Source organism: Gekko japonicus, unplaced genomic scaffold (assembly GCF_001447785.1).
Source record: "Gekko japonicus isolate JY-2015 unplaced genomic scaffold, Gekko_japonicus_V1.1 scaffold2018, whole genome shotgun sequence".
NCBI lineage: Eukaryota > Metazoa > Chordata > Lepidosauria > Squamata > Gekkonidae > Gekko > Gekko japonicus.
Genome location: NW_015167112.1, coordinates 122,561 through 146,161, shown reverse-complemented (window position 1 = coordinate 146,161; position 23,601 = coordinate 122,561). Strand labels below are relative to the sequence as shown.

The 23,601-nt window shown below is 47.3% G+C and overlaps 1 protein-coding gene across 1 annotated transcript in view; it reads right to left on the bottom strand.

Annotated features, from left to right (window-relative positions):
- MUC2 (mucin 2, oligomeric mucus/gel-forming) overlaps window positions 1-23,601 on the bottom strand; it is a 111,234-nt gene that overhangs the window by 79,705 nt on the left and 7,928 nt on the right. The window contains exons 4-14 of the mRNA XM_015412952.1: window positions 22,382-22,598; window positions 21,419-21,544; window positions 20,713-20,830; window positions 17,999-18,137; window positions 16,383-16,493; window positions 13,388-13,457; window positions 12,339-12,476; window positions 9,079-9,243; window positions 7,268-7,362; window positions 3,063-3,189; window positions 840-1,095 (exon numbers count right to left, since the gene is read on the bottom strand). Coding sequence (XP_015268438.1) covers window positions 840-1,095; window positions 3,063-3,189; window positions 7,268-7,362; window positions 9,079-9,243; window positions 12,339-12,476; window positions 13,388-13,457; window positions 16,383-16,493; window positions 17,999-18,137; window positions 20,713-20,830; window positions 21,419-21,544; window positions 22,382-22,598 — 1,562 coding nt within the window. The remainder of the gene's footprint in view (window positions 1-839; window positions 1,096-3,062; window positions 3,190-7,267; window positions 7,363-9,078; window positions 9,244-12,338; window positions 12,477-13,387; window positions 13,458-16,382; window positions 16,494-17,998; window positions 18,138-20,712; window positions 20,831-21,418; window positions 21,545-22,381; window positions 22,599-23,601) is intronic.

Here is a 23,601-nt window from a genome sequence, read left to right as displayed (position 1 = left end):
GCGGGAGCTGGTCCATGGGGTCGCGAAGAGTCGGACTCGACTGTGCGACTGAACAACAACAACATATATATACTAAATACTTGGGGATGATGGGGTGGGAAAGTGTTTGGATCATGCATTGTAGACAAACAGTGGGTAAAAGAACATTGTGTGTAGCCATAATCCTACTTAAAAAAAAAAAAAATCCAACATTTTATGTCAAAGCATATCAGCAACGTGTCTTGCTGCTCTGGACATTCTCGCCCTTTAAAGATGTTCGTTTCTGGTGCTCCAGTTGTGCATAAGAAGAATGCATGCTACATATAATTGTCCCAATATGCATGGTCACTATTTTGTATGAATAGGGAAGCAAACATATTTTCCAGTTTCGGTACACTTGCATTGAACCCCCAATTTTTGAGAGAATGTATCCGCACATACTGAAAATGGAAAATACACATGTCGTCCTAGTCACACAAAATGGTGACCACAAGGGTTAATAGGATCGCTCATGGCAGCAGCTCCCATTATTTGTGGTTCGAGCACCAAAATCAAACATCTAACAAACATGTATTTCTAAAGCTCACATCTAGCACTCACTCTAATAAAAGGCACTGCCTTTCTTGTTCTAGATTTCTCACATTGGTCTCCTGTTGAATTACGCCAAATCCCTATTCCAGACTCCTGGATTAAATTATGGTTACAAAAGAGTCTTTGGGGACTGCATGCCCCAGCTCTGCCAGTACAAGTCTGAAATTCTCCATGCTCTTACAGTGTTGCACTATGACATCTGCAGGATGAAGATGACAGTCCCCTGTATTTCCAACACAGGGGCGCTACAAATCAAGATGATAACCTACCAGCGCTCCTCCTGTTTCATGAAATAGTCACCAGGTTCGATGAATGAACCTTTGTAGTAACATGGGCACTGAGCAACTGGCACACAGACGCCCTTGTCATTCAGATAGCGATTGTCGGGACAGCCACAGCCATCTATAGGAATGAAGCCCTGCAAGCAATGCTTATCGCCTTCAGAAAGTGAACGGCAGGTCTGCTGGCAGACGGTCAGATTGTAACGGAAGACCTGGGTAGCTGGACAGGAGGACACTTCTTTGTCTGAAAGGAGAGGAGAGAAGAATAAATTAAAAATGTCAAGAAGGTAACCCACGTGGAACCATAAGAAGAGCCCGGCTTGATCAGAACAGGGGTCCATCTAGACCAGCAACCTGTTTCACACAGCGGGCCACCAACCAGTTGCCTTGGAGGGCCAACAGAGAATCAAGGCCAAAGCATTCCCCTGATTTTACCTCCTAGCACTGGTATTCAGAGGTTCCCTTCCGCCATCATGGCTAGCAGCTGTTGATGGGTACTCTGAATCTGTGTAACCCCGTTTTAAAGCCACCCATGCTTCACTGACAGTGAATTCCATAATTCAATTACTTATTAAGTAAAGAAGTAGTTCGCTTTGTCTGCCCTGAATGTATTGTCCCTCAACTTCATTGGGTGTCCCCCCCCATTCCAGCACAATGGGAGAGGGAGGAAAAAGACCCCTCTCGGTCTTCCCTTTTCTAAACTGAAAAGTCATAGACTGTTCAACCTTTCCTCGTAGGGAAGGTACTGAAGCCCCTTTGTCATCTTCATGGCCCACTTTGCTACTTTTCCCAGCTCTGCAATATCTTTTTGAGGATATGGGGACAAGCAGGGCTATTTTGGGGCAGGAAGGCACAGGAACGGAGTTCTGGCTGGCTCCCAAGTTGGCCACGCCCAGCAGGAACTCATTAGCATAATAGGCCACACCCAACAGCAGAAACTCATTAGGATTGGCTACATTCAGGGGGTGTGGCCTAACATGCAAAGGAGTTCCTGCTACAAAAAAAGGCCCTGGGTTTTGACAACAAACAAGGTAAACAGAATAACAAGCAAAAGGTGGGTGTGGCTGGATAACCACACTTCTGGCAACATGGGGGTGTGGCCTAATATGTGAATGAGCTGTGCTGTCAGGGCCCAATATGCTAATGTTCCTGCTGTTGGGTGTGGCCTATTATGCTAATGAGTTCCTGCTGGGCTTTTTCTACAAAAAGAGCCCTGGAAGAACAGCACACAGGACTCCAGCCAGCCATTCAGTGCATACTATCTGAATTCTGTTCATAATGCCTTTCTCCTATGGAGGAAATAACCATGCTGACATGATCAGGAGACCGACAAGAAATTCTGAGGCAGCAATCAAAACACTGGAGGGAAATGCATTATAATTGATTGCCGACACCCATATTGATATGCAACGACAGGGGAGCATGCCTTTCAGCTACCAACTTCCTTAGCAGTGGCTACCTCCTTAAGTTATACCTTAGAAATGCCATTGTACATGGCTTTTTTGTTCAGATCTGAGTTCACGCCGTCACCCCCGACACACACGATTCATGTAGTCCCATGTAAATAGCAGCAAAATTCTTCAGTGTTTCCCCTTCCATTTAAATTCACCTAAACATTTTGCATGCCCCCAAATCTATGTTGATAAACTAAGGTCCCTGCCACACGGCAGGAAAAAAAACGGGCAAAGTGCGGCTTTTAAAAGCCACACCAAAATAGAGCCGCCACGGCGGGATCCCACGGATCCCCTGAGCCACGCCGCCATTGCTCCCTGGCATGATCAGATGCCGGGGAGGAAGCGACAGTCGGGAGGGGGAGGCTGCCAAACTGCGCATGTCTGAGCATACGCAGTTCGGACAGGAGCCAGGGATGAGCCGGCGGAAGGACGCGCTGGCGATCCCACGGCTGGCCTTGATGCACCCTTTCCCGAAGACCCACCTAGGTAGGTGGTTTATTTTTGATGCGGGGTTTTGGGTGGAAGGGCCGGATCAGGAACGGGCGCACCAGGCTTCCCAGATGTTGCTGTGGGATCGCGCCCGTTTGCTGCACCCCCGATCCGGCCCTCTCCCGGCCCAAAACCTCTCGTGTGACCGGGGCCTAAATGTATTTGCTGTTATTCATCCCAATCTGAGCCCCAAAACATTAACAATACACTGTGATACATGGGGCTTTGTTCATTTAATTCAAGATGATTGATGGGTGTGGACACTCACTGCAGACAGTATTTCTCCATCCCCATAACATGACCCCTTTGAAGGCACAGGCTCTTGCATAAGATGACAGGGCCGCACACATGCATTCTTCATTGGCATCACAGCTACAGGTATCATACTTGCAGCGCTAGGGGAAAAAATGGTCAGCAGACTGTTGATTATGCTTGCGAGACAACAAAAAACTGGAATTGATCATTGGCGATCATGGACCACAACCATGATAGATGTGATAGATGCAGCTATTTACCTGAAAGCAGGGTCATTTCCTGCAGAAGCGCACAGGAGCGGAGCTCCGGCAGTAAGGAGCCCAGGGGGCACATGCAACAAGCCCCGCCCCCTGCTCCCAGCAGCCCTCAGTTGGACCACGAGGAGCAAGAAGCAGCCAGGTAGGTTTCAGAGCCCCCCCCGCCGCCGGCCTGCCTTCAGGTACAAGCTCTCCCGATCTGCGTGTTCCCCTCCCCCCCAATAGCTAGCAATCCAAAACAGTGGTGGGTGTTGCCTTCTGACACACTTCCGGTGATGTCAGGGGGTGTGGCATATGCAAATAAGTTATGCTAATAAATTACACTAATGAGCTCCGGCACCTCTTTTTCTACAAAATGACCCCTGCCTGAAAGAAAAGCAACCCTGAATGTAAAACATTCTCTCTTTAAAAAAAAGGTTATACATAAAAGTTTTTGTAATTACTGTACAGAACTGTAACCTATATGCAAATTTAAGATTCTTTTTTTTTTCCCTTGAAAAAAATCCCCTAATCTTCCTTTCAGGTAAGAACCTTTGAGGCATGTCTTAGAATTTTCAAAGGCATGTCTTAGAATTTTTCCCCATCTGTTCTTTCTCCATTTGAAAACATTTATGTGTTGAAGACTGTCTCCCCGCCTCCCGCATTCTTTACTACAGGTTTCAAGTTTCATGTAGTTATTTATTCTTATGAAGACTCTAAGGCCCAGTCTGCATCTAGCATTTGCTCTGCTGTTATACGAAACCTACACTGGAACAGAAATTCCCATCTACATCGCATGCCACTTTCACTTTGATTGAGTGTCGCATTTTATGGCAGTGTCCAGACTGCAGGCCGCTTTCACTTTGTTTGATCTCTGGTTTTATGGTGGCTGCCTGCATAGATTTATGGCCATTTTGTGGCTATTCGGGGGTGACTCTGCAGTCAATACGGTGTTGCAGGGCTTTTTTTGTAGAAAAAGCCCAGCAGGAACTAATTAGCATAATAGGCCACACCCAATATCAGAAACTCATTAGCACATTAGGCCTCACCCCTGACAGCACAGCTCATTAGCCTATTAGGCCACACCCCCATGCCTTCCCTTGGCTTGCCTGGGCGTCCCGCAGCTGCAGGACACCTGGATAACCCAGCCCTTGGACAGGCCGGGGAAGGCACGGGAGGCATTTAAATGCTTCCCTGATCCTTCCAGGGCCCCCCTGGCCCATCTGCCTCAGAGTTGCCGGGGGGGGGGTTGCTTCCCTCTATAGCCATGCACACAGAGGTTTTGGCTGTAGTGGGCGTGGCCAGCTCTGAAGCCAGCCGGAACTCCGTTCCTGTGCGTTCCTGCCCAAAAATAGCCCTGCGGTGTTGGCCCCGGGGTAGTTGAATGTGGTTTTGAGCTGCATCTTTTCCTGTTCCAGTGTGGGTTTGGTAAAACAACTGAGCAAATGCTAAATGCAGATTGGGCCTGAATGGGTTGCCTGCCAGCAGTAAGGCTATTGCCCCTGCTGCAAGTCTACCCTAAACTCTAAGTTAGGGCCCGAAATACATAATATGTATGGCACAAGTTGGGTCATGATTACTGAAGATGCCTGTGGAAATGGCGCAGAAAGGAAGCCTGAAGCCCCTCCTCCTCCCTCACAGAGCCCCTGAGCCAAATGGAGCAACAGAACGCTTTTATGGTGAGTCTTCTTGGCTCGTACAGGTGACTACAATTCAGGTTGGGCACCCATAACCAGACTCATGTCACACACATTGTGTATTTAGGCCTTTAGATCTCATGGCTTGGATCCTCTTCCTATAAAGCTCCTATTTCTGCAAGACCAAGGCTGATTTCACACTAGAGCTGCCTCGATGTTGCGCCGCCGTTTGCCCCGGTACTATTGGTCAATTTCACGCCCGAAGCGGCGGGGCTGCATTTGACCCGCGGCTTCGCCTGATTTCCTCCACAATTTCGTGATCCTCAAAAAACAGGATCACAAAACTGCCGGGGAAATCGGGCGAAGCCGCGAGTCAAAATGCAGCCCCGCAGCTTCGGGGGTGAAACTGACCGATAGTATCGGGGCAAACGGCGGCGCAACCGCGAGGCAGCTCTAGTGCGAAATCGGCCCAATAGTTTTCAATGGGTCCTTGAGAAAGTGGAAGTTGAAGAGGAAGAGGAAGCATGCTGTGCTGCAAGGCCTACAGCACACATGCGATTTAGGGCTGCCAGGTCTGGGTTGGAAAATACCTGGAGACTTTGGGGGGGGAGCCAGGAGAGCGCGGGGTTTGAGGAGGGGAGGGGCCTCAGTATGGCACAATGCCCTAAAGTCCACCCTTCAAAGCAGCCATTTTCTCCAGGGGAGCTGATCTCTGTCAGCTGGAGATCCGTTGTAAAAGCGGGAGATCCCCAGCCCCCCCCCCCGGAGGCTGGCAACCCTAATGGCAGGGGTCATTTGGGAGGGGACGCGGGGGGACGCCATCCCCCTGGGTGAGGTGCGGGAGGGTGGGGCCTGGAGCTTCCTGCTGGTGCCCGCTGGAGGTCGCCGCCGGCTGTGGGGAGGACACACTTCCGGTGATGTCAGGGGGTGTGGCATATGCTAATGAGTTATGCTAATGAGTCCCCCTAGCTCTTTTTCTACGAAACGACCCCTGCCTAACGGAATTTGTTCTTAGCATCCAAGCCATGCCTCTAAAGCTGGACCAGAGCTAGAGCTATTAAAGCCCTACAAACATAGCATGTTTTTTTTGTCATCTTGGGGAATGCCTATAGCTAGTCGCCAAAGAGCTGTACAACTGGTTCCAAATGTCATTCTGGGCCTGGCACTTCCTAAACAGCACCTCCACCCAGTGGTGACTTTTAAAAGCAGTGTGTGATGACAAAGGAGTCTTCTGTTCAGAGGAAGAAGTCAAAAATCTTTTGGTGTATTCCTAAGCCCCGGGTTCTCTTTGGAGCTTCTGAATTTATTTCACAGCTATGTTTTTGGTTTTGGTTTTTTAATTCATGCATTTTCAACCACGGTGTCGAAAATCTGGCTGTCCCTGACTCTATCGTTCATTCTGAGAACTATGGATTGGATCCTGTGTAGTTTTCCACAAGTGGAGGGGTGTGTGTGTGATTTTCAACAATTCCCCTCTCCTACTGCCCAACCCCATATTGTACTGTATGCTAACTCCCAAGGGTTCACAGACAATCAGGAGCCACATTTCAGGGAGCACAGGTGGCTGCAGTGGGAAAGAAGGAGAAGAGGAAGAGATTGGATTTATACCCCGCCCTTCACTACCCAAGGGAGTCTCAGAGGGGCTTACAAACTCCTTTCCCTTCCCCTCCCCACAACAGACACCCTGGGAGGTAGAAGAAGAAGAAGAGATTGGATTTATACCCCGCCCTTCACTACCCAAGGGAGTCTCAGAGGGGCTTACAAACTCCTTTCCCTTCCCCTCCCCACAACAGACACCCTGGGAGGTAGAAGAAGAAGAAGAGATTGGATTTATACCCCGCCCTTCACTACCCAAAGGAGTCTCAGAGCGGCTTACCAACTCTTTTCCCTTCCCCTCCCCACAACAGACACCCTGGGAGGTGAAAGAAGAAGAAGAAGAGATTGGATTGATACCCTGCCTTTCACTACCCAAAGGAGTCTCAGGGCGGCTTACAAACTCCTTTCCCTACCCCTCCCCACAACAGACACTCTGTGAGGTAGGTGGGGCCGAGAGAACTCTGGCAGAAACTGCTCTTTTTCAAGAACAGCTCTGACAGAACTATGGCTTGCCCAAGGTCATCCAGCAGGTGCAAGTGGAGGAGTGGGGAATCAAACCCGGTTCTCCCAGATTAGAGTCCGTGCACTTAACCACTACACCAAACTGGTTTATGAGATCCTTCTTTGGATATAACCTTATAAAATAACTGAGGAGAAGACTGCAAAACTTCCTTTACAATCTTCAGTTCAGTACTTCCCGGAAGTGAATAGATCCACGAGACAGCTTTTAATAATTTTGAAACCCATACCTTATAATAATCGGCTGGATCGATGGCTGAGTGGCATCTGGCAAAAGGGCTTTCGGAACTTTTCAATAAAGAGCACCAATGCTCAGCATAATTTTCTGTAACAGAAGTGGGTAAAGTAGACATTAGCGTCAACTGTTTATTTATAGACTTATTGTAATATTCTTGTGTTCAAGGAGGGGTGAGGAGCTGAAAGTGCTCTTCAAATCCCCATAACATCATCATCATAGACCTTTATTGGCACAGTATTACAGATAGATTAAAAAGATAAGGTAAAACCACGATACATGCCACAGTAGCAGAGGAAAAAGTTATAAACAGTCGAATTCAGACGAACATATCCCGAAAGAAAATGGTACATTAAAAACTAAGTGAGGTCCTGGTCACACGGAGAATTTGCCTCGGGAGAGGCACGACTGCCAGGTGGATTAAACGGGCGCGATCATACGGAAACATCTGAGAAGCGTCGCCCGCCCGTCCCCAGCTCATAGCTTACTGCTGAAGATCTGGAGTTAAAAAGTACCACCCCGAGCTACTAGCAAATGGTTTGCTATGGGCCGCAGACTGTCTCCATCTGATCGCCCCAGCGTGCTCCTTTTGCCCCGTTGGAGCGCTTTAAGAACCACGCGCCAACGAAAACAACGCGGTTTGCTGCCATGGCGTCTGATCGCGTTGCAGCGGCTCAAATTGCAATGGCGCTAATAGCCACGCCGCCTCCCCGCATTACCTGGCCCGTGTGACTGGGGCCTGATAAAAGCTCTTGCCCTTAGCTTCCATACCAGTGAGAGGAACTCAGCTACAGATGCAGTGATTTCAGGGGATTTATCGTAAAGCAAGAAGATAAACTCATTATCAACAGTCTTTGCAGAAGGCAAAAGAGGACGAATCAAGTGATGGCGTAGGAAAGAATAATGGGGGCAATGAAGAAGGATATGTTGCACAGAGTCGGGTTCATTAGAGAAGCAAGTGCAAACTCTATCCTTATAGGGGATACCCTTATATCTACCTGTCAGAACAGCCAAAGGAAATAAATTAAACCTAGCCAGCATAAAGGCTCTGTGGTGAAGAGGAATAACCAAATTAGAAAAATACTGAGCCATAGAATCTTGTCGTGAGGGGAGGCCAAGGAAACGAAGGGAGTACACTCCAGAGCTGCCTGCATTAATTACTTGGGCTTCGATGTCCCATATCCTCCTTTGTACAAATGGCCATTTCTCCATAATTAGCCAGAGAGTCCAGATCAATACTCCCCATAGCATTCAGATGACAAAAACAGAAACAGACACGAAACAACCAAATTAGGGGGTGGGTCACTCTTTCTGGGTAATAAAGATGATAAGTACTTTAGGTCCCGGTCACACGGCAAAGTTGCCGCGGGAGAGGCACGGAAGGGGGGCGGATTATCCGGGCGCGATCACACCCCAACATCTGGGAAGTGGAGCGCACCCGTGGCTTACCGCCAACAATGCGTGTTAAAAAACTTGTATCTCCAAGGTACTAGTAAACGTTTGCCATGGGCTACCTCCAGACGCCCGTAGTGTGATCGTGCTGGCGTGCGGCATTCCCCTCCGGTCCCTCGTTTACCCACCGGCGCCGAGGGAAGGACCCGTAGTGTGCCACCGGCGTGTCTGATCGCATAATCACGAATCAAACTGCACCGGGGCAATTAGCCACGCCTCCCCCCCCCCGGCGATATCCGGCCCATGTGACCGGGGCCTTAGAGTGGTTTTTGTCCTAAACATCAGATATAAAAGACATCTGGTAGAAATGCGGTTGAATCCTGTGATGTCCTTATGAAAATCACCCTTCCTTACCATTTTCAAGGTTAAGAGTGCAAGGGTGTTCCAATTTATCCGCCTTGTCAGCACAGCTACTTTGTGCTTTCCATGTGTTAGCAAAGGCAGCCCCCGTTGCTTCGACCATTCCGCCTGATGTCTTGAAGTCATCCCCTTCTATTCCGTTGAAATTCCCACAAAGACCTAGTGGTGAAAGCAAGAGAATTATTTATAACTGCTTGCCTTTTTTTTTTCCTTTGTCAAATGAGGAGAGGAAGCAATAGTGAACACGAGTGAGACCTACTTTAAGTCAAGTTGTTTACAGCCATGTTGGTCCAAAAGAAAAAGTTTAAGGGGCAACTAGCAAAGTCAGTCTGGCTGGCTGCCAAATCCCACACGTTCCAATACTTGTTTTTTGGGGGGGATTACCAGATTTTGGACAACAAACATGAATTTCAGTTCAACAGTGTAAGTTTCTTGTATGATTTCTCCACACCTGAGACAACAGTGCATCTGTCCTTTTTCTTAACCATATTAACAAAGTTCAATTAAAAATTGTCATTAAAATATAGCTGTTTTGTTTTATTTGTTTGCAGTAAATATATTACTTTCCATTTTTATTTTTATTTTGCTCCTTTGTTTTAGTATCTAGAATATAAATGGCACAAAGAGTATAATATGGTCTTGCTAGACACACATGAAAATTAAAAGTAATTTAAAAAATCAATGTGACCCTAATTCTTGTTTCCTGCTAAATTGTGAACTAGCAGTGTATGAAGCTAGGGTATAACAAGCTATTGTGAAATGTCTCCCGAAACGGAGATTTAATAAGTGAAAAGACGTAACTTCACATTTGAATTCAGACACTTTGAAGAAAGAAGGGGGAAATTACCTAGAAAATAAAATGACTGCTTTTACCACACTGTCGTAAAGAAGTGCATTTCCTCCAGGGTTTTGATTTTATGGAACCACCAGTCAACCGGACAATTTTGCAAGTACTTCGTTCCGTTTTATTTAAAACATTTGTATTCCCTCTTTCCACCCGATTCAGAGTACCCAAGGTTGCAAAAAATCATTCACAACATAAAAACAAGCTTTAAAATACAAATGGCTATATACATTTAAAACAATAAAATGTTTAAACATACAGACACATAAACAGGAAAAAGCACCAGTGAAAGTTACTGAGGGAATGAGAAACAAATCAGAAAAGTCTTCATCTGCTGGTAAAAGGGAATGATAGAAGGGGACAGATTAATCTCCCTGGGGAGACAGTTCCAGAATTTTGGTGCCACAACTGAGAAGGCCTTCTCTTGGGTTGCCGAGGGTTGCCAGCCTCCAGTCAGGGCCTGGAGATCTCCTGGAATTACATCTGGTCTCCAGATAACAGAGTCCAGTTCCCCTGTCAAAAATGGCTGCTTTGGAGGGTGGGCTGTATGGCTTTATACCCTGTTGAGCTCCCTCCCCTTCCCAAACCCCATCCTCTGCAAGCTCCATCCCCAAAATCTCCAGGAATTTCCCAATCTCAAATTGGCAACCCTACCTCAGATGGCAGGGGTGCCCAAATCAGGCCCTCTAGTGATGACTGGAGGGATCAGGTAGGTTCATATGGGAGTAGGCGGTCCTACAGATATGCTGGGCCCACCAGTCCCGTAGCCAGGATTTTTTAAGTCAGGGGGCATTTAAATTCCTTAGGGGGCACTGTCTAATCAAATTAAAAGTAATATAGGCTGTGGTCACACGGAACAGTAGCCATGCTAGAGAGACGGAAGATAGGCGGATTTTTCCGGGCGCGATCTCACTGCCACATCTGGGAAGCGTAGAGCTCCCGTGGCTCAACCGAGGCTTCCCGCCGAAGATGCACGGCAAAAAACTAGTACCTCGGAGGTACTAGTTTCCGGAAACCGCGGGGCAAGGGCGGGCATCTGATCGTGTTTCCAGTGGCATCCTGCGCCCGCCAATGTCCCCTCACAAACAGGTCATTTTTTTTCCAAGGCTCCACGGATGCACACAAGCACCCAACGGAGCATGCGCACACTTCAGTTTTAAAAAGTAAAAAAAACCCCAACCCCGTTTGCCGCGCCACCCCGCTTCTTTGCCTGTGGTGTGATCAGCACCTCCCCCCTAGCCACGGGACCTTGACAGGACCTCGACCGGACGTCTGATCTCGCAGTCGCGCGTTAGTTTGCCCCAGGGCAAACAACCACTCTTCCCCCCCGCATTTTCCAGCCCGTGTGACCGGGGCCATAATTCAGTTTCTGAAGGAAATAGAGAGGTGCTTTCTGGCTCCACATGGCCACCATAGCTGGTCCTTCATGCCAGACAGCTGTGCAGGAATACTCTGCTCCTTTCCCGCACCTGCCACTGCTTGGGGGCCCTGGGCTGGATGAGAAGTCGTGGGGCCTTGCCAGTAAGTTGGGGGAGCTAGCCCCGAGTTGCCCCACTGTAGCTACGGGCCTGGGGCCCACCACTGTGCAGGGCTTCAAAGGTCAATGCCCCAAAACAAATTGAGAGTCAGTGTATGCAGAACAAGACTGGAGAGATATGTTCCCTATGACCCACTCCAGTCAATATTCTGGCCATAGGATTCTGGATATTCTTCAAGTACAGCCCAAGGTAGAGTGCACTGCAGTAGTCTAACCTAGGTGTTATCAGGGCATGCACCACAGTGACAAAGTACTTTTTGCTCAGGAAGGTCTGAAGTTGGCTTCATCAACTAGAGCTGGTGAAAGGCAACCCTGGCTGCAGCTGCCACCCGATTAGCCAACAAAAGTCCCTGGTCCAGCAGCACCCCAAAGCTACAAACCTGTGCCTTTAGAAGGAGCACAGTCCCATCCAGAACAGGAAGAGAAGAAGAAAATAGATTGGATTTATACTCTGCCCTTCACTACCTAAAGGAGTCTCAGAGCGGCTTACACAAACCCCTTTCCCTTCCCCTCCCCACAACAGACAGCCTGTGAGGTAGGTGGGGCTGAGAGAGCTCTGACGGAAATTGCTCTTTTTCAGGAACAGCTCTTATCAGAACTACGGCTTGCCCAAGGTCATCCAGCCAGGTGCAAGTGGAGGAGTGGGGAATCAAACTCGGTTCTCCCAGATTAGAGTCCACACACTTAACCACTATACCAAACAGGAGACATCCCAATTCCTGGATCAAACCTTCCCTCCATTGGCACATTTTTTGTGGGGGGGGGTTCTTTTTCAGCCTCTACTTTCAGTTGTTTCAGCAACCAAGCATTTTCTTCCCCTTACTAGTTCTGATACAAAATGATCTCCCATGCTAGATAAGAGTTCATACTTGCCTTGGACTGTTCCCTTGACAGATTGATCCGCAATGGCAAACAACTGCATGATTGGAGCCATCTGAATCTGCAGCTTCAAGCCAAAATTTGTCTGTACAATAATATGGTAGGAAGATGGCTGGAAAACTGAGAAGCTAGCTGGAAAACAGTAAAAAAAAAAAAAGACGTCATGTTCTGCTGATTATAATTGATTAATCTCTCCCCTTAACAAGGGGGGAAATAGCAATGAACCTTCCTTATGCTATGCATCAAATCAGGGCTTTTTTTGTAGAAAAAGCCCAGCAGGAACTCATTAGCATAATAGGCCACACCCAATAGCAGAAATTCATTAGCATATGAGGCCACACCCCTGGCAGCACATCTTATTAGCATATTAGGCCGCACCCCCATGCCTGCCCTTGGCTTGCCTGGGCGCCCCGCGGCTTGAAGAGAAGGGAAGACAGTTTAAGCTGCCTTCCCTTGACTTGCTCAGGTGCCCCGTGGCTGCCCCGTGGCTGCCGGGTAGCCCTTGGATAGGCCAGGGGAGGCACGGGGCATTTAAATGTCTCTCCAATCCTTCCAGGGACCCCCCGGCTCGCCTGCCTCAGAGTTGCTGGGGGCTCACTCTCCAGGCCTTCCCTCCATAGCCACGCATGCAGAGGTTTTGGCTGTAGTGGACGTAGGGTTGCGGTGCTCATCTCCGTTTCAAAGCCGAAGAGCCTGCACTGTCTGAAGACATTTCCGTGGTCATGTGGCCGGCATGACTAAACACCAAGGTGCACGGAACGCTGTTACCTTCCCACTGAAGTGGTACCTATTTATCTACTTGCAATTTATTGCTTTCGATCTGCTAGGTTGGCAGGAGCTGGAACTAGAGACAGGAGCTCACTCCATCATGCGGCACACTCGGGTCTCGAACTGCTGAATTTCCACAGCCTGCAGCTCAGCGTCTTAACCACTTGAGCCATCCCCAAATCCCTGTCTCATCCTGTCATTGACCCAACACTCTAAAATGGTCAGCCAAAGGATTAGCAGTGCAGGGGAGACATGAACAAGCATTTCCTTCTCACCTGATACATGGGGCAAGTGGACCTCATTCTCATTCAGTAATACAGTACCATCGGGTTTGAAAACCACAATCTGTGTGGAGAAACAGTCTTTGTTAGCGGGGTCTCAAGAGCATTTTTAAAAAAGGAAATGGTTTGAATAAACATAATGATAACTAATGCATTTGGCTTGAATAAACATAATGATAACTAAAGGGAAATTGGGTTTTCTTATGCATGGAAGTTACAGTTTTTGAAAGTATTCTTAGACTTAGGAAAAAGCTCAGCAGTGATGGATTTATGACAACCAAATGATGGATTCTCACCAACCAAAAGGGAGACTGCAACCAAGGAATCAGAAGGAGACTGAGGCTGGGAAAGTGTAGTGTATGCTGACCACCACCGGGGGCCAGCGAACAGCCAGAGCTTGGCTCTGGAAGAACAATAGGCTCCTAGTCCCTCCACTGGGGAACCAATGGGAACCATGGTTCCCCGGCCGTTTGTGCTTGTTCTTGTTGTGTACCAAATAAAGCGTGCCATGCACCACGTCGTCGTCGGTCGTTTATCTATACGGCAACCCACTACATAACAGAAAGGCAGCTATGAAGGAGCTAGAAGACATTCTTAAGTGTAAGGAAGTTAATTCATACCATCGTATATCCCATTATTATGTATGGGTGTGAAAGCTGGATAATGAAGAAAGCTGACACGAAGAAAGTTGATTCATTTAAAATGTGGTGTTGGAGGAGGGTTTTATGGGTACTGTGGACCACCAGAACGACAATTAATTGGGTTCTAGATCAAATCGAGCCTAAACTCTCCCTAGAAGCTAAAATAACGAAACTAAGGTTATTGTACTTTGGTCACGTTACGAGTAGACAAGAATAACTGGAAAAGGCAATAAGGCTAGGCAAAGTTGAAGACAGCAGGAAAAGAGGAAGACCCAACATTAGATGGATTGAGATAGCCATGGTCCTCATTTTGCAAAACCTGAGCAAGTCTGTTAATAGGACATTCTGGAAGTCATTAATTCATAGCATTGCCATAAGTCAGAAGTGACATGGACAACATATAACCCATGCACAGAAATAAACTACAGTTATCGGCTTCAGATTATGAGAAGCATTAAAAGATAATAAATAAATAAATACATACATACTAAGGTTGCCAGGTCCATCTTTCACCCCAAGCAGGGGACTTTGGGGGTGTTCCTGGAGGGGGCGGGGCATCCCCGACGTGATGACGTCACGTTGGGGACGTCCGCCGCCCCCCCCCCGCCCATGTGCCAGATCTCCAGAAACGGCAGTTCCCTGCACTTAAAGGAGCCGGCGTTTCCCTTTTAAATGCAGGAGCCAGCGTTTCCCCTTTAAGAGCAGCCGCATTTCCCTTTTAAGAGCACGAAGCTGGCATTTCCCTGCAAGCTTGCGGAGATCAGGCTTGGGAGGAAACACGGGTTCCACACACTTAAAGGGAGAGAGAGGGGTGGCTGTGGGTGTTGGGGGTGGGGCTTCCCCCGCCGGCCATCTGGCTGGCGGCGGGTAGAACCCCCCCCAAAAAATGGGGGACCCCTGGCAAACCGGGGGGGTTGGCAACCCTAATACATACATACAAAAAAAATACTGAATTTCCACTTGGGGCCTCTTAACTTGACCTAGTTTGGCCCTCAAAATGTCTTAATTGATGTGGGCTTGCAGCTCAGTCAATGCAATGGACCTTAGTAATGGATCACACACATATAAACGCACATGTCTGCACACAACATCTCTGTACAAATCTCTGATGGACAGAGAGATAGAACATTCTTCATACGTCTGTCTGTGAATTCTGGTTTTGTTCGTAAAATGCTGAACATTTTTTGTTAGAGAGCCGTAGTCCCTTCATGGAATGTCCATTTACATGGCTCCCTGGTTGAAAACCAAGACTGTTAAGGAAGTTTGAAACAGCCTTAAAACTGTATGTAGACTCGCCCTGTGACAACTGGCTGCTGTCATAAGTAAACACTGTCCAGAACACACACTATGTCATTCGGGGAGGGGAGGGGATTTCATTAAAATTTTAGAACATAACTTCCTGTGATAATGATACATTTTTAAATGCTTATTTTATATATAGAGAGAAAGGGGTCTGTCAAATTGGTTTTTAAATGTAACTGTTAAGAAATATGAAAGCTGTAAAAGGAATAGAAGAATAGGGAAAAGAAGGGAAAGGTGAAGATATAAGGACAGGCAGAAGGAAGAAAAGAAGAAATAGTGTGGGAAGAGCAATACATGGAAAAGTGAGATACCCTTAAGAACATGAGAACATAAGGGAATAGGGAAAAGAAGGGAAAGGTGAAGATATAAGGACAGGCAGAAGGAAGAAAAGAAGAAATAGTGTGGGAAGAGCAATACATGGAAAAGTGAGATACCCTTAAGAACATGAGAACATAAGAGAATAGGGAAAAGAAGGGAAAGGTGAAGATATAAGGACAGGCAGAAGGAAGAAAAGAAGAAATAGTGTGGGAAGAGCAATACATGGAAAAGTGAGATACCCTTAAGAACATGAGAACATAAGAGAAGCCGATGTCAGGCCAATGGCCCATCTAGTCCAACACTCTGTCACACAGTGGCCAAAAATACCAGGTGCCATCAGGAGGTCCAGCAGTGGGTACAGTACTCCAAATGAGGTCGCACCATCGATTTACACAGGGGCATTATGATACTGGCTGATTTGTTTTCAAGTCTTTACCCTTGCAAGTCTTTACCTTGCAAGTCATTACAGGTTCTCTGTTGCACAACTGGGCTCAGTGTGTAACTCAGCCAGATGGAAAGTGGTGGGGAAGTGAAAGGGGTAAAGGTGAAGACAGGGGAGCAGATAAAGGTAGGTTGGCTGATGGTTGGCAGGGAGAGAGGGAAATAGGACAGAGGGCTATTTGGGTTTTCAGGGAAGAGAAAAGAAAAAATAGTAGAGGAGGGAGAATAAGATGCCCTCACAAGGTCTTGTGGGTCCCTTGCCTGTAATGATTTATAGTCGGACTTACATTTTGCATGTGGTCAAGTAAGAGAACGACCATCTTTAAACATGTCTGTTTGTCTGTAGAACCACAGGGGCCCAGCTCTCCCAAGAGGGCATATGAGTCATTTTTACTGCTCTGCAACTAGAGAAGAACAAATATAATTAGTTACTCACTGCTGCTTAAGCTGGTTCATTTTATAGAAAGACTGGAATGAAACACCACCAAAACGTAATTCTTTAAATCTTTGCTTATGATACTCCATATATAGATGAAATAGCTCCCCCTCCATGTTTTTTACATACACACACGCACACACAAATGCAAAACTCCCTCCCTGGCCGAAGAAGAAGAAGAGATTGGATTTATACCCCGTCCTTCACTACCCAAGGGAGTCTCAGAGCGGCTTACAAACTCCTTTCCCTTCCCCTCCCCACAACAGACACTCTGTGAGATAGAAGAAGAAGAGATTGGATTTATACCGCACCCTTCACTACCCAAAGGAGTCTCAGAGCAGCTTACAAACTCCTTTCCCTTCCCCTCCCCACAACAGACACCCTGTGAGGTAGGTGGAGCTGAGAGAGCTCTCGACAGAAACGGCTCTTTTTCAAGAACAGCTCTTATCAGAACTATGGCTTGGCCAAGGTCATCCAGCCAGGTGCAAGTGGAGGAGTGGGGAATCAAACCCGGTTCTCCCAGATTAGAGTCTGTGCACTTAACCACTACACCAAACTAGGAAGAGCCCTCCCTCCCCTCTGCAGCACCATTCTGAGCCTGTTTGAGCTCCTCCCCCCTTTTTACAAGCAGTTCCTTGCAAGTGCTGAGAGGCTGTGGGGAACTCAGGGGACACAGAAGTGAAGAATGGTAATGTGTAGTTGAACCCCTCAGACGCAGGTCTGCTGTCCCCACGACAGGCCAGCAACAGTAGAGTTTGGCTGCCTAGCAAATACGTCGACTAATCAGATATGCATTAGGATAAATAAAACGCAAAGGTTTGTAGCCTTGGCTTTTATTTCATAGCTCAGACACAGCACTATTGTGTCCTTCCAGAGATTTAAACAGTGAAAGGCCCATGTGGCTATATGTATCATTCAAGTTGTCAAAGAGCAGTGGGTGCTAAGGCTGCGAACCAGGGCTCTTTTTGTAGAAAAAGCCCAGCAGGAACTCATTAGCATAATAGGCTACACCCAACAGCAGGAACTCATTAGCATATTAGGCCACACCCCTGACAGCACAGCTCAATAGCATATTTGGCCACACCCCCATGTTACCAGAAGTGTGGTCATCCAGCCACACCCACCTTTTGCTTCTTATTCTGTTTACTTTGTTTATTGTCAACACCCAGGGCTTTTTTTGTAGCAGGAACTCCTTTGTGTGTTAGGCCACACACCCCTAATGTAGCCAATCCTAATGAGTTCCTGCTGTTGGGTGTGGCCTATTATGCTAATGAGTTCCTGCTGGGCGTGGCCAACTTGGGAACCAGCCAGAACGCCGTTCCTGTGCGTTCCTACCCAAAAATAGCCCCGAGAACTATTCCTTTTGTGCATTCTGCTATCTAGAACCGGGTATAGTCTTGTTCTCATATCTCAAAAGTATACGGCCACATTCCTTTTAACCAGAGTAGAAACCTCTAATGCACTTACCTTGGTCAGCACATAGTAGCAATCTCCATGAAAAGTGTATTTCTTCCCATCAAAGGTGGTGAGGTGAGCTCCTCCTTCCAGAGCACATGTACCTGGACAGGGTAAGTCCTGGCATATCCACCTACCTGACTGGCAGGTGCTGTGAATAAGGGGGAAAAAATTAGGAATCGAAGTATACTACCACACTGAGTCAATCCAAAGTGGGTTTAGAGCTTTCAAGCAGAGAAACTGTATTGAACATGTTTGCACTCAGAGGTACACTGGGAACAAGTGTCCTGAATGATTTGTCACCTGAAAGGACTGAAAAGGTTGCCTTATTTCTAAGTTTGGTAAATTAAGGATTGATTGCGCAATGCATAGATGCGTATGATTGACTCATTTCTCCTTGTTACCTCTTTATCTGTTTATGTTTCTTCCTGTAACCTGACATATGCCAATAAAGGTCTGTGTATGTGTAAGTCTAGTGCTTTCACATCTAGTAACTTCATTTCTTAGAAACGATTCCATATTCAGCAAGCCATAAAGTTGTCACCCATGCGCTACACACAAATCCCTAACCCTCAAGAAAGTTCCAGAAAGTATATCATGCAAAAGGCAGAAATAAAGTTTCAGAGAATAGCTGTGCTGGTCTACAGAAGAACAGCTAGATTTGAGTCCAACAAGATTCTGGGGGTATAAGCAGGGCTTTTTTTTTGTAGAAAAAGCCCAGCAGGAACTCATTAGCACAATAGGCCACACCCAACAACAGAAACTCATTAGCATGTTAAGCCTCACCCCGACAGTACAGATCATTAGCATATTAGGCCACACCCCATGCCTTTCCTTGGCTTGCCCAGCCCTTGAAGGGAAGCTTGGCCTTAGAGGGAACTGTCTTCCCTTGTCCTGCCTGGACACCCTGCTGCTGCGGGTGGGGAGCCCAGGCAACCTGGCCCTTGGACAGGCCGGGGAATGCAGGTGGAGGCATTTAAATCTCAATCCTTCCAGGCCCTCCCCTGGCCCGCCCACCTCGGAGTCACCAGGGGAGGATCACTCTCCAGGCCTTTCCTCTGTAGCCAGGCACGCAGAGGTTTTGGCTGTAGTGGGCGTGGCCAACTCTGAAGTCAGCCAGAACTCCGTTCCTGTGCGTTCCTGCCCAAAAATAGCCCTGGGTATAAGCATTTGTGGCCCAAAGCACCCTTTGTCGGATGTCTTCAGTATCTGTTGAGCTTTGACTCTTGAAAGCTTATACCCCCAGAATCCTGTTGCTCTCTAAGGTGCTACTAGACTTGAATCAAGACTTGAAAGAGTTTTCTTTCACACAATGAGTCTGGTGTCTTCGACACAGCGACAGGACATTGTGGTTCCCCCATTGTTGGTGAGGCTGCAGATAATGGGTGTTGCCTTCTGACACACTTCCGGTGATGTCAGGGGGTGTGGCGTATGCAAATAAATTCTGCTAATGAGTTCTGCTAATGAGCTCCTGCACCTCTTTTCCTACGAAATGACCCCTGGGAAAAACACTTGAGCTCTGGGCAGGTGATCTGTGCGGAAGACAACCTTACCTGTTTAGGAGGACCGTTATATAATTTGCCCTCGTTTTCAGTGGCATCAAGGTTATGGAAGCCTGCCTTCCACCTTCCTTGACAACACTGTGGCATCAGGTCAAAGCAGAATCTGCTGTTAATTGGGGTTGTTGCTGTTTTTCTTCCTCTCTGCCATTTTCTTCACTTGCTCTGCTCAGTTTTTAAGCTCATCTGGCTATTTTAGTTGTTTTCCCCCATTCTGGGGTGGGGGCATTTTGATATAGTTAAGGTCCCTGAGGGTTGCCGCATCCTAAAAGTGGGCTATAAATATTTTATATAAATAAATAATTTTGGGGCTGGCTGGGGATCCTGATTTTGTTCTCTTTTATAGCATATGTCATTCCAGATTAATTAGTATGATCTGCTGAACTATAAGTTTTTACTGAATATTGGATGTGAAGAAACTGGATCTTTACACAAAGAGCTAATCAAGAAGTTATTCGTCTTATCTTTCGATCCGATCTAATTTATGACACCAAGAGCCAGTAAGAGAGTACAATTCTGATGTAAGCAGGATTAAAACAGTAACAACGTAGGAACCGTATAAAAACATTAACAAGAGAAAATCAATACAATTAGTAAAATAATGTTAATAAGAGAATCATACAATTTTTTCAGCGAAAATAAGTTTACGTTTCCTAATAGCTAAGCAACAAAAAATTTGCCACAGCGTAAGTCACTGAGCTCTGAACGTCTTCTAAGAGGAATTTACGACGGACTTCTGGCCTAAAGTCAAGATAAGACTGCAGAGGGCTAAATCTAGACAGAAGGGGTAGTATAAGATGGTCTCGTTCCTCCTGATAGAATCTGCAGAACAGGAGGACATGAGTAATTGACTCCACCATATTAGCCATGCATGGGCATCTACGTTCATGCATTGGAATGTTAGTGCTCATAGGTAATGTAAAATAAACAAGGGGCAGCATTAAAATTAGGCCGAGATTTTAGATTTCTAAAGTTCTTGGGTAGCGAAGCTTCTTCGTTTTGTAATTCAGTATCACGAAGCCACTGCGCGACAGCTGTTCTTGCCTTGTGTAGGCATCTTATCTTTTAAGAGACCCAGTTCCACTGTAAAGGTGACAACTTTAAGCTAGACTGCCTCCCCCCCAAAATTACTCTTAAAAATACCGCACAGGGAGTTGAATTCCTTACCAGTTTTCACACTCATTGGTGATGTTTTGCCCAGGGGAATATAAATTCCCATGAAGCTTGCAGGAACATTGGCTTGTTGCCACACAGCCGTTGCCAGTCATATCATCGTACACTGTGCCTGCAAAACAAAATGAAGCATGCTTCTTAATTAAAGATAACTTAGGCCCCTGCCACACGGCAGGGGAAAAGCCGCCAAAAAGCGTGGCTTTTAAAAGCCGTGCCAAAGTTGAAACGGATCCCCTGGCCGCACCACCTTTTCTCCCCGGCACGATCAGACGCCGGGGAGAAAACACAGATCTGATGGCGAGCCAGCCGAACTGCGCATGTCGGAGCATGCGCAGTTTGGCTAGGAGCCGGGGACGCGCCGGCGCAAGGATGCGCCGGCGATCAGACTCCCGGTTTGCGGCGCACCATTGAGATGAACCACCTCCATAGGTGGTTCCAACTTGCTCCGGATTATTGCGTGGATGGGTCAGTTCGGGGACGGAAGCACTACGCTTCCCAGATGTTGTGGTGTGATCGCGGCCATTTGCTTCGCCCCCAAACCGTCCCGCTCCCGGCCCAACTCCCCTCGTGTGAACGGGACCTTAGGCTGCAAACCTGTGAAGTTACAGTGAAAGCTAGTAACTGAGCCGTGGCCATCTCAACCTGGGCTTTACTGATCACATACACCTTTACATCCATGGTACAACACTGAAATGTGTACCTTCAGGGCAAAAGCACCCATCCATGTAGTGCTCTTCACATAGGCTGCTGATCTCCAGATGTGAACAGGAGTCCATACAGGGTGAGCCACTTTCCATATAGATCATGTTTCCAGGACAAGACTTCGCTAAAAGAATGAAAGAGAAGCGAGGACCAGTTAGAAGCAAATTCTGCATCCCAAGGACATACCTACTCACCAGTGGAAAGATAAGGTAACTGGACCAATGAGAAATCTAACACTGGCAAAACATTATTAAACAGAGAATAGACCAGGGTTCCTCAAACTACGGCCCGTGGGCCACATGCGGCCCGCTGGAAACATTTATCCGGCCCTCAGGGGCGCCAAACTGCTGATATGTGCAGTGTGCATAGGAATTTGTTCATAGGGTTTTTTTAAACTATAGTCCGGCCCTCCAACGGTCTGAGGGACAGTGAACTGGCCCCCTGTTTAAAAAGTTTGAGGACCCCTGGAATAGACTATTCATTTCTTGTGAGCAGCTGATTTTTTAAAATATTGAATTAACCGTTTTTTCCCCAATTAAAATAAAAGCATTTTCAGAAAGGTTTTAACAAATGTCAAAAGTATCGGATTTGAGGTGCGTCAGGTGGGGGAAGACTGAGACTTGCACTGGGGGGGGAAACATAAGGTAGATATTTGCTAACATTTATAATCGGGGTGCAACCCAAAGAAAGACAATTGAAGTTATAATTCTCTTTAATTGCATGAGAGTTAAGCACATAAGTTTCCTGGGCTTCCCCCCCCCCCTTATTTTCAGTTCCCCTTTTTGCTTCTTCAAGCAGAAAGGGCTATTCCAGTGACCTTCTTCCATCACGCAGTCACTGAAAAACTCCTGTTAGTTGTTATAAGAACACAGGAGGAGCTCCCCGGACTTCCTCCCATGGTGTTCGACAAATGCATCTTGTATGAGCCAGTGAGCGCCACAGAAACCATGGCAAAACTTACGACAAAATTGCGACGTCCTCCAATTCTGAGGCCTGCCACCTGAATGCGAACACTGACGTGAATATTCCGAGATGGTGCTGCAGAGGCAAAAGGCGTCCTCAGCTTGGCCGCAAGCACATCTGTCCTGCATGCACGCTTGGATATACTGCTCCAGATTCAGGCGGGACTGACAGTCCTCAAAAGCGGGAGCCGTCAGCAGCGCCTCACACTCTTCCCGCTAGACAGAAAAGGAAACACAGGTTAACCGATCTCCTAAACATCTGGTGTTCTCTTTTTCCAAGGGGCTTCTAAAGCAACAGTAACAAACATTGATAGTTAAAATGGCGTATGTAAGGAGTGTAGGGTTGCCAAGTGTCTTACCTTGCGCAGTGGGGGAGAGTTGGTCCCAGGCTGGGACATTCGCGTGAGTGCACAGCATGTGCCGCGATGACGTCGCCCGGAAGTGACATCGTCACGCTGGGCACATCGCTGGGCAACACTCTAGCAATCCGCCTGGAAAGTCATAGAGTTTTCAGGCTGATTGCTAGAGCGTCGCCCGGCGACATGCCCAATGTGATGATGTCACCTCCGGGCGACATCACGTCGGCCTAATCTGGGCACTTTGGGGATGGGGTTTCCCCCGCCGGCCAGAACCGGACCAGCGGGGGCCCTTTGGGTGGACAAACCCCCGCCGCCCCCCGGGGACTCGGCAGCCCTAAAGTAGTGGACTCAGGCTTCTAAAATGATGAGTTTAGGATACTGACTTCAGTGCCGGCTGATGGCGCCAAGTAGTACCTCTTGGAAGGATTCACTTTTGAACGACATCAGGGATGTATGGCTTCAGGGCCTTAAGATGAAACATCTAATATTGGGAAATTTGTTCTTGACATGTTTTCATAGCATTTGGGCTGCAAGTATGCTATGGTATCACAGTCTCGTACCCAAACTGTTTCTACTGTATACGGAGTCCAACAACCTGTGTTCTAGTCTTTCAGGGCCTTAAGATGAAACATCTAATATTGGGAAATTTGTTCTTGACATGTTTTCATAGCATTTGGGCTGCAAGTATGCTATGATATCACAGTCTCGTACCCAAACTGTTTCTACTGTATACGGAGTCCAACAACCTGTGTTCTAGTCATCGCCTGCTAGTAAGAGTACTACATCATGGAGGTCTTTGGAGTATAGGGTGTATTTACTTAGTCCATATGCAAAATGTGCTTATTTCCCTCCCCTTCGTC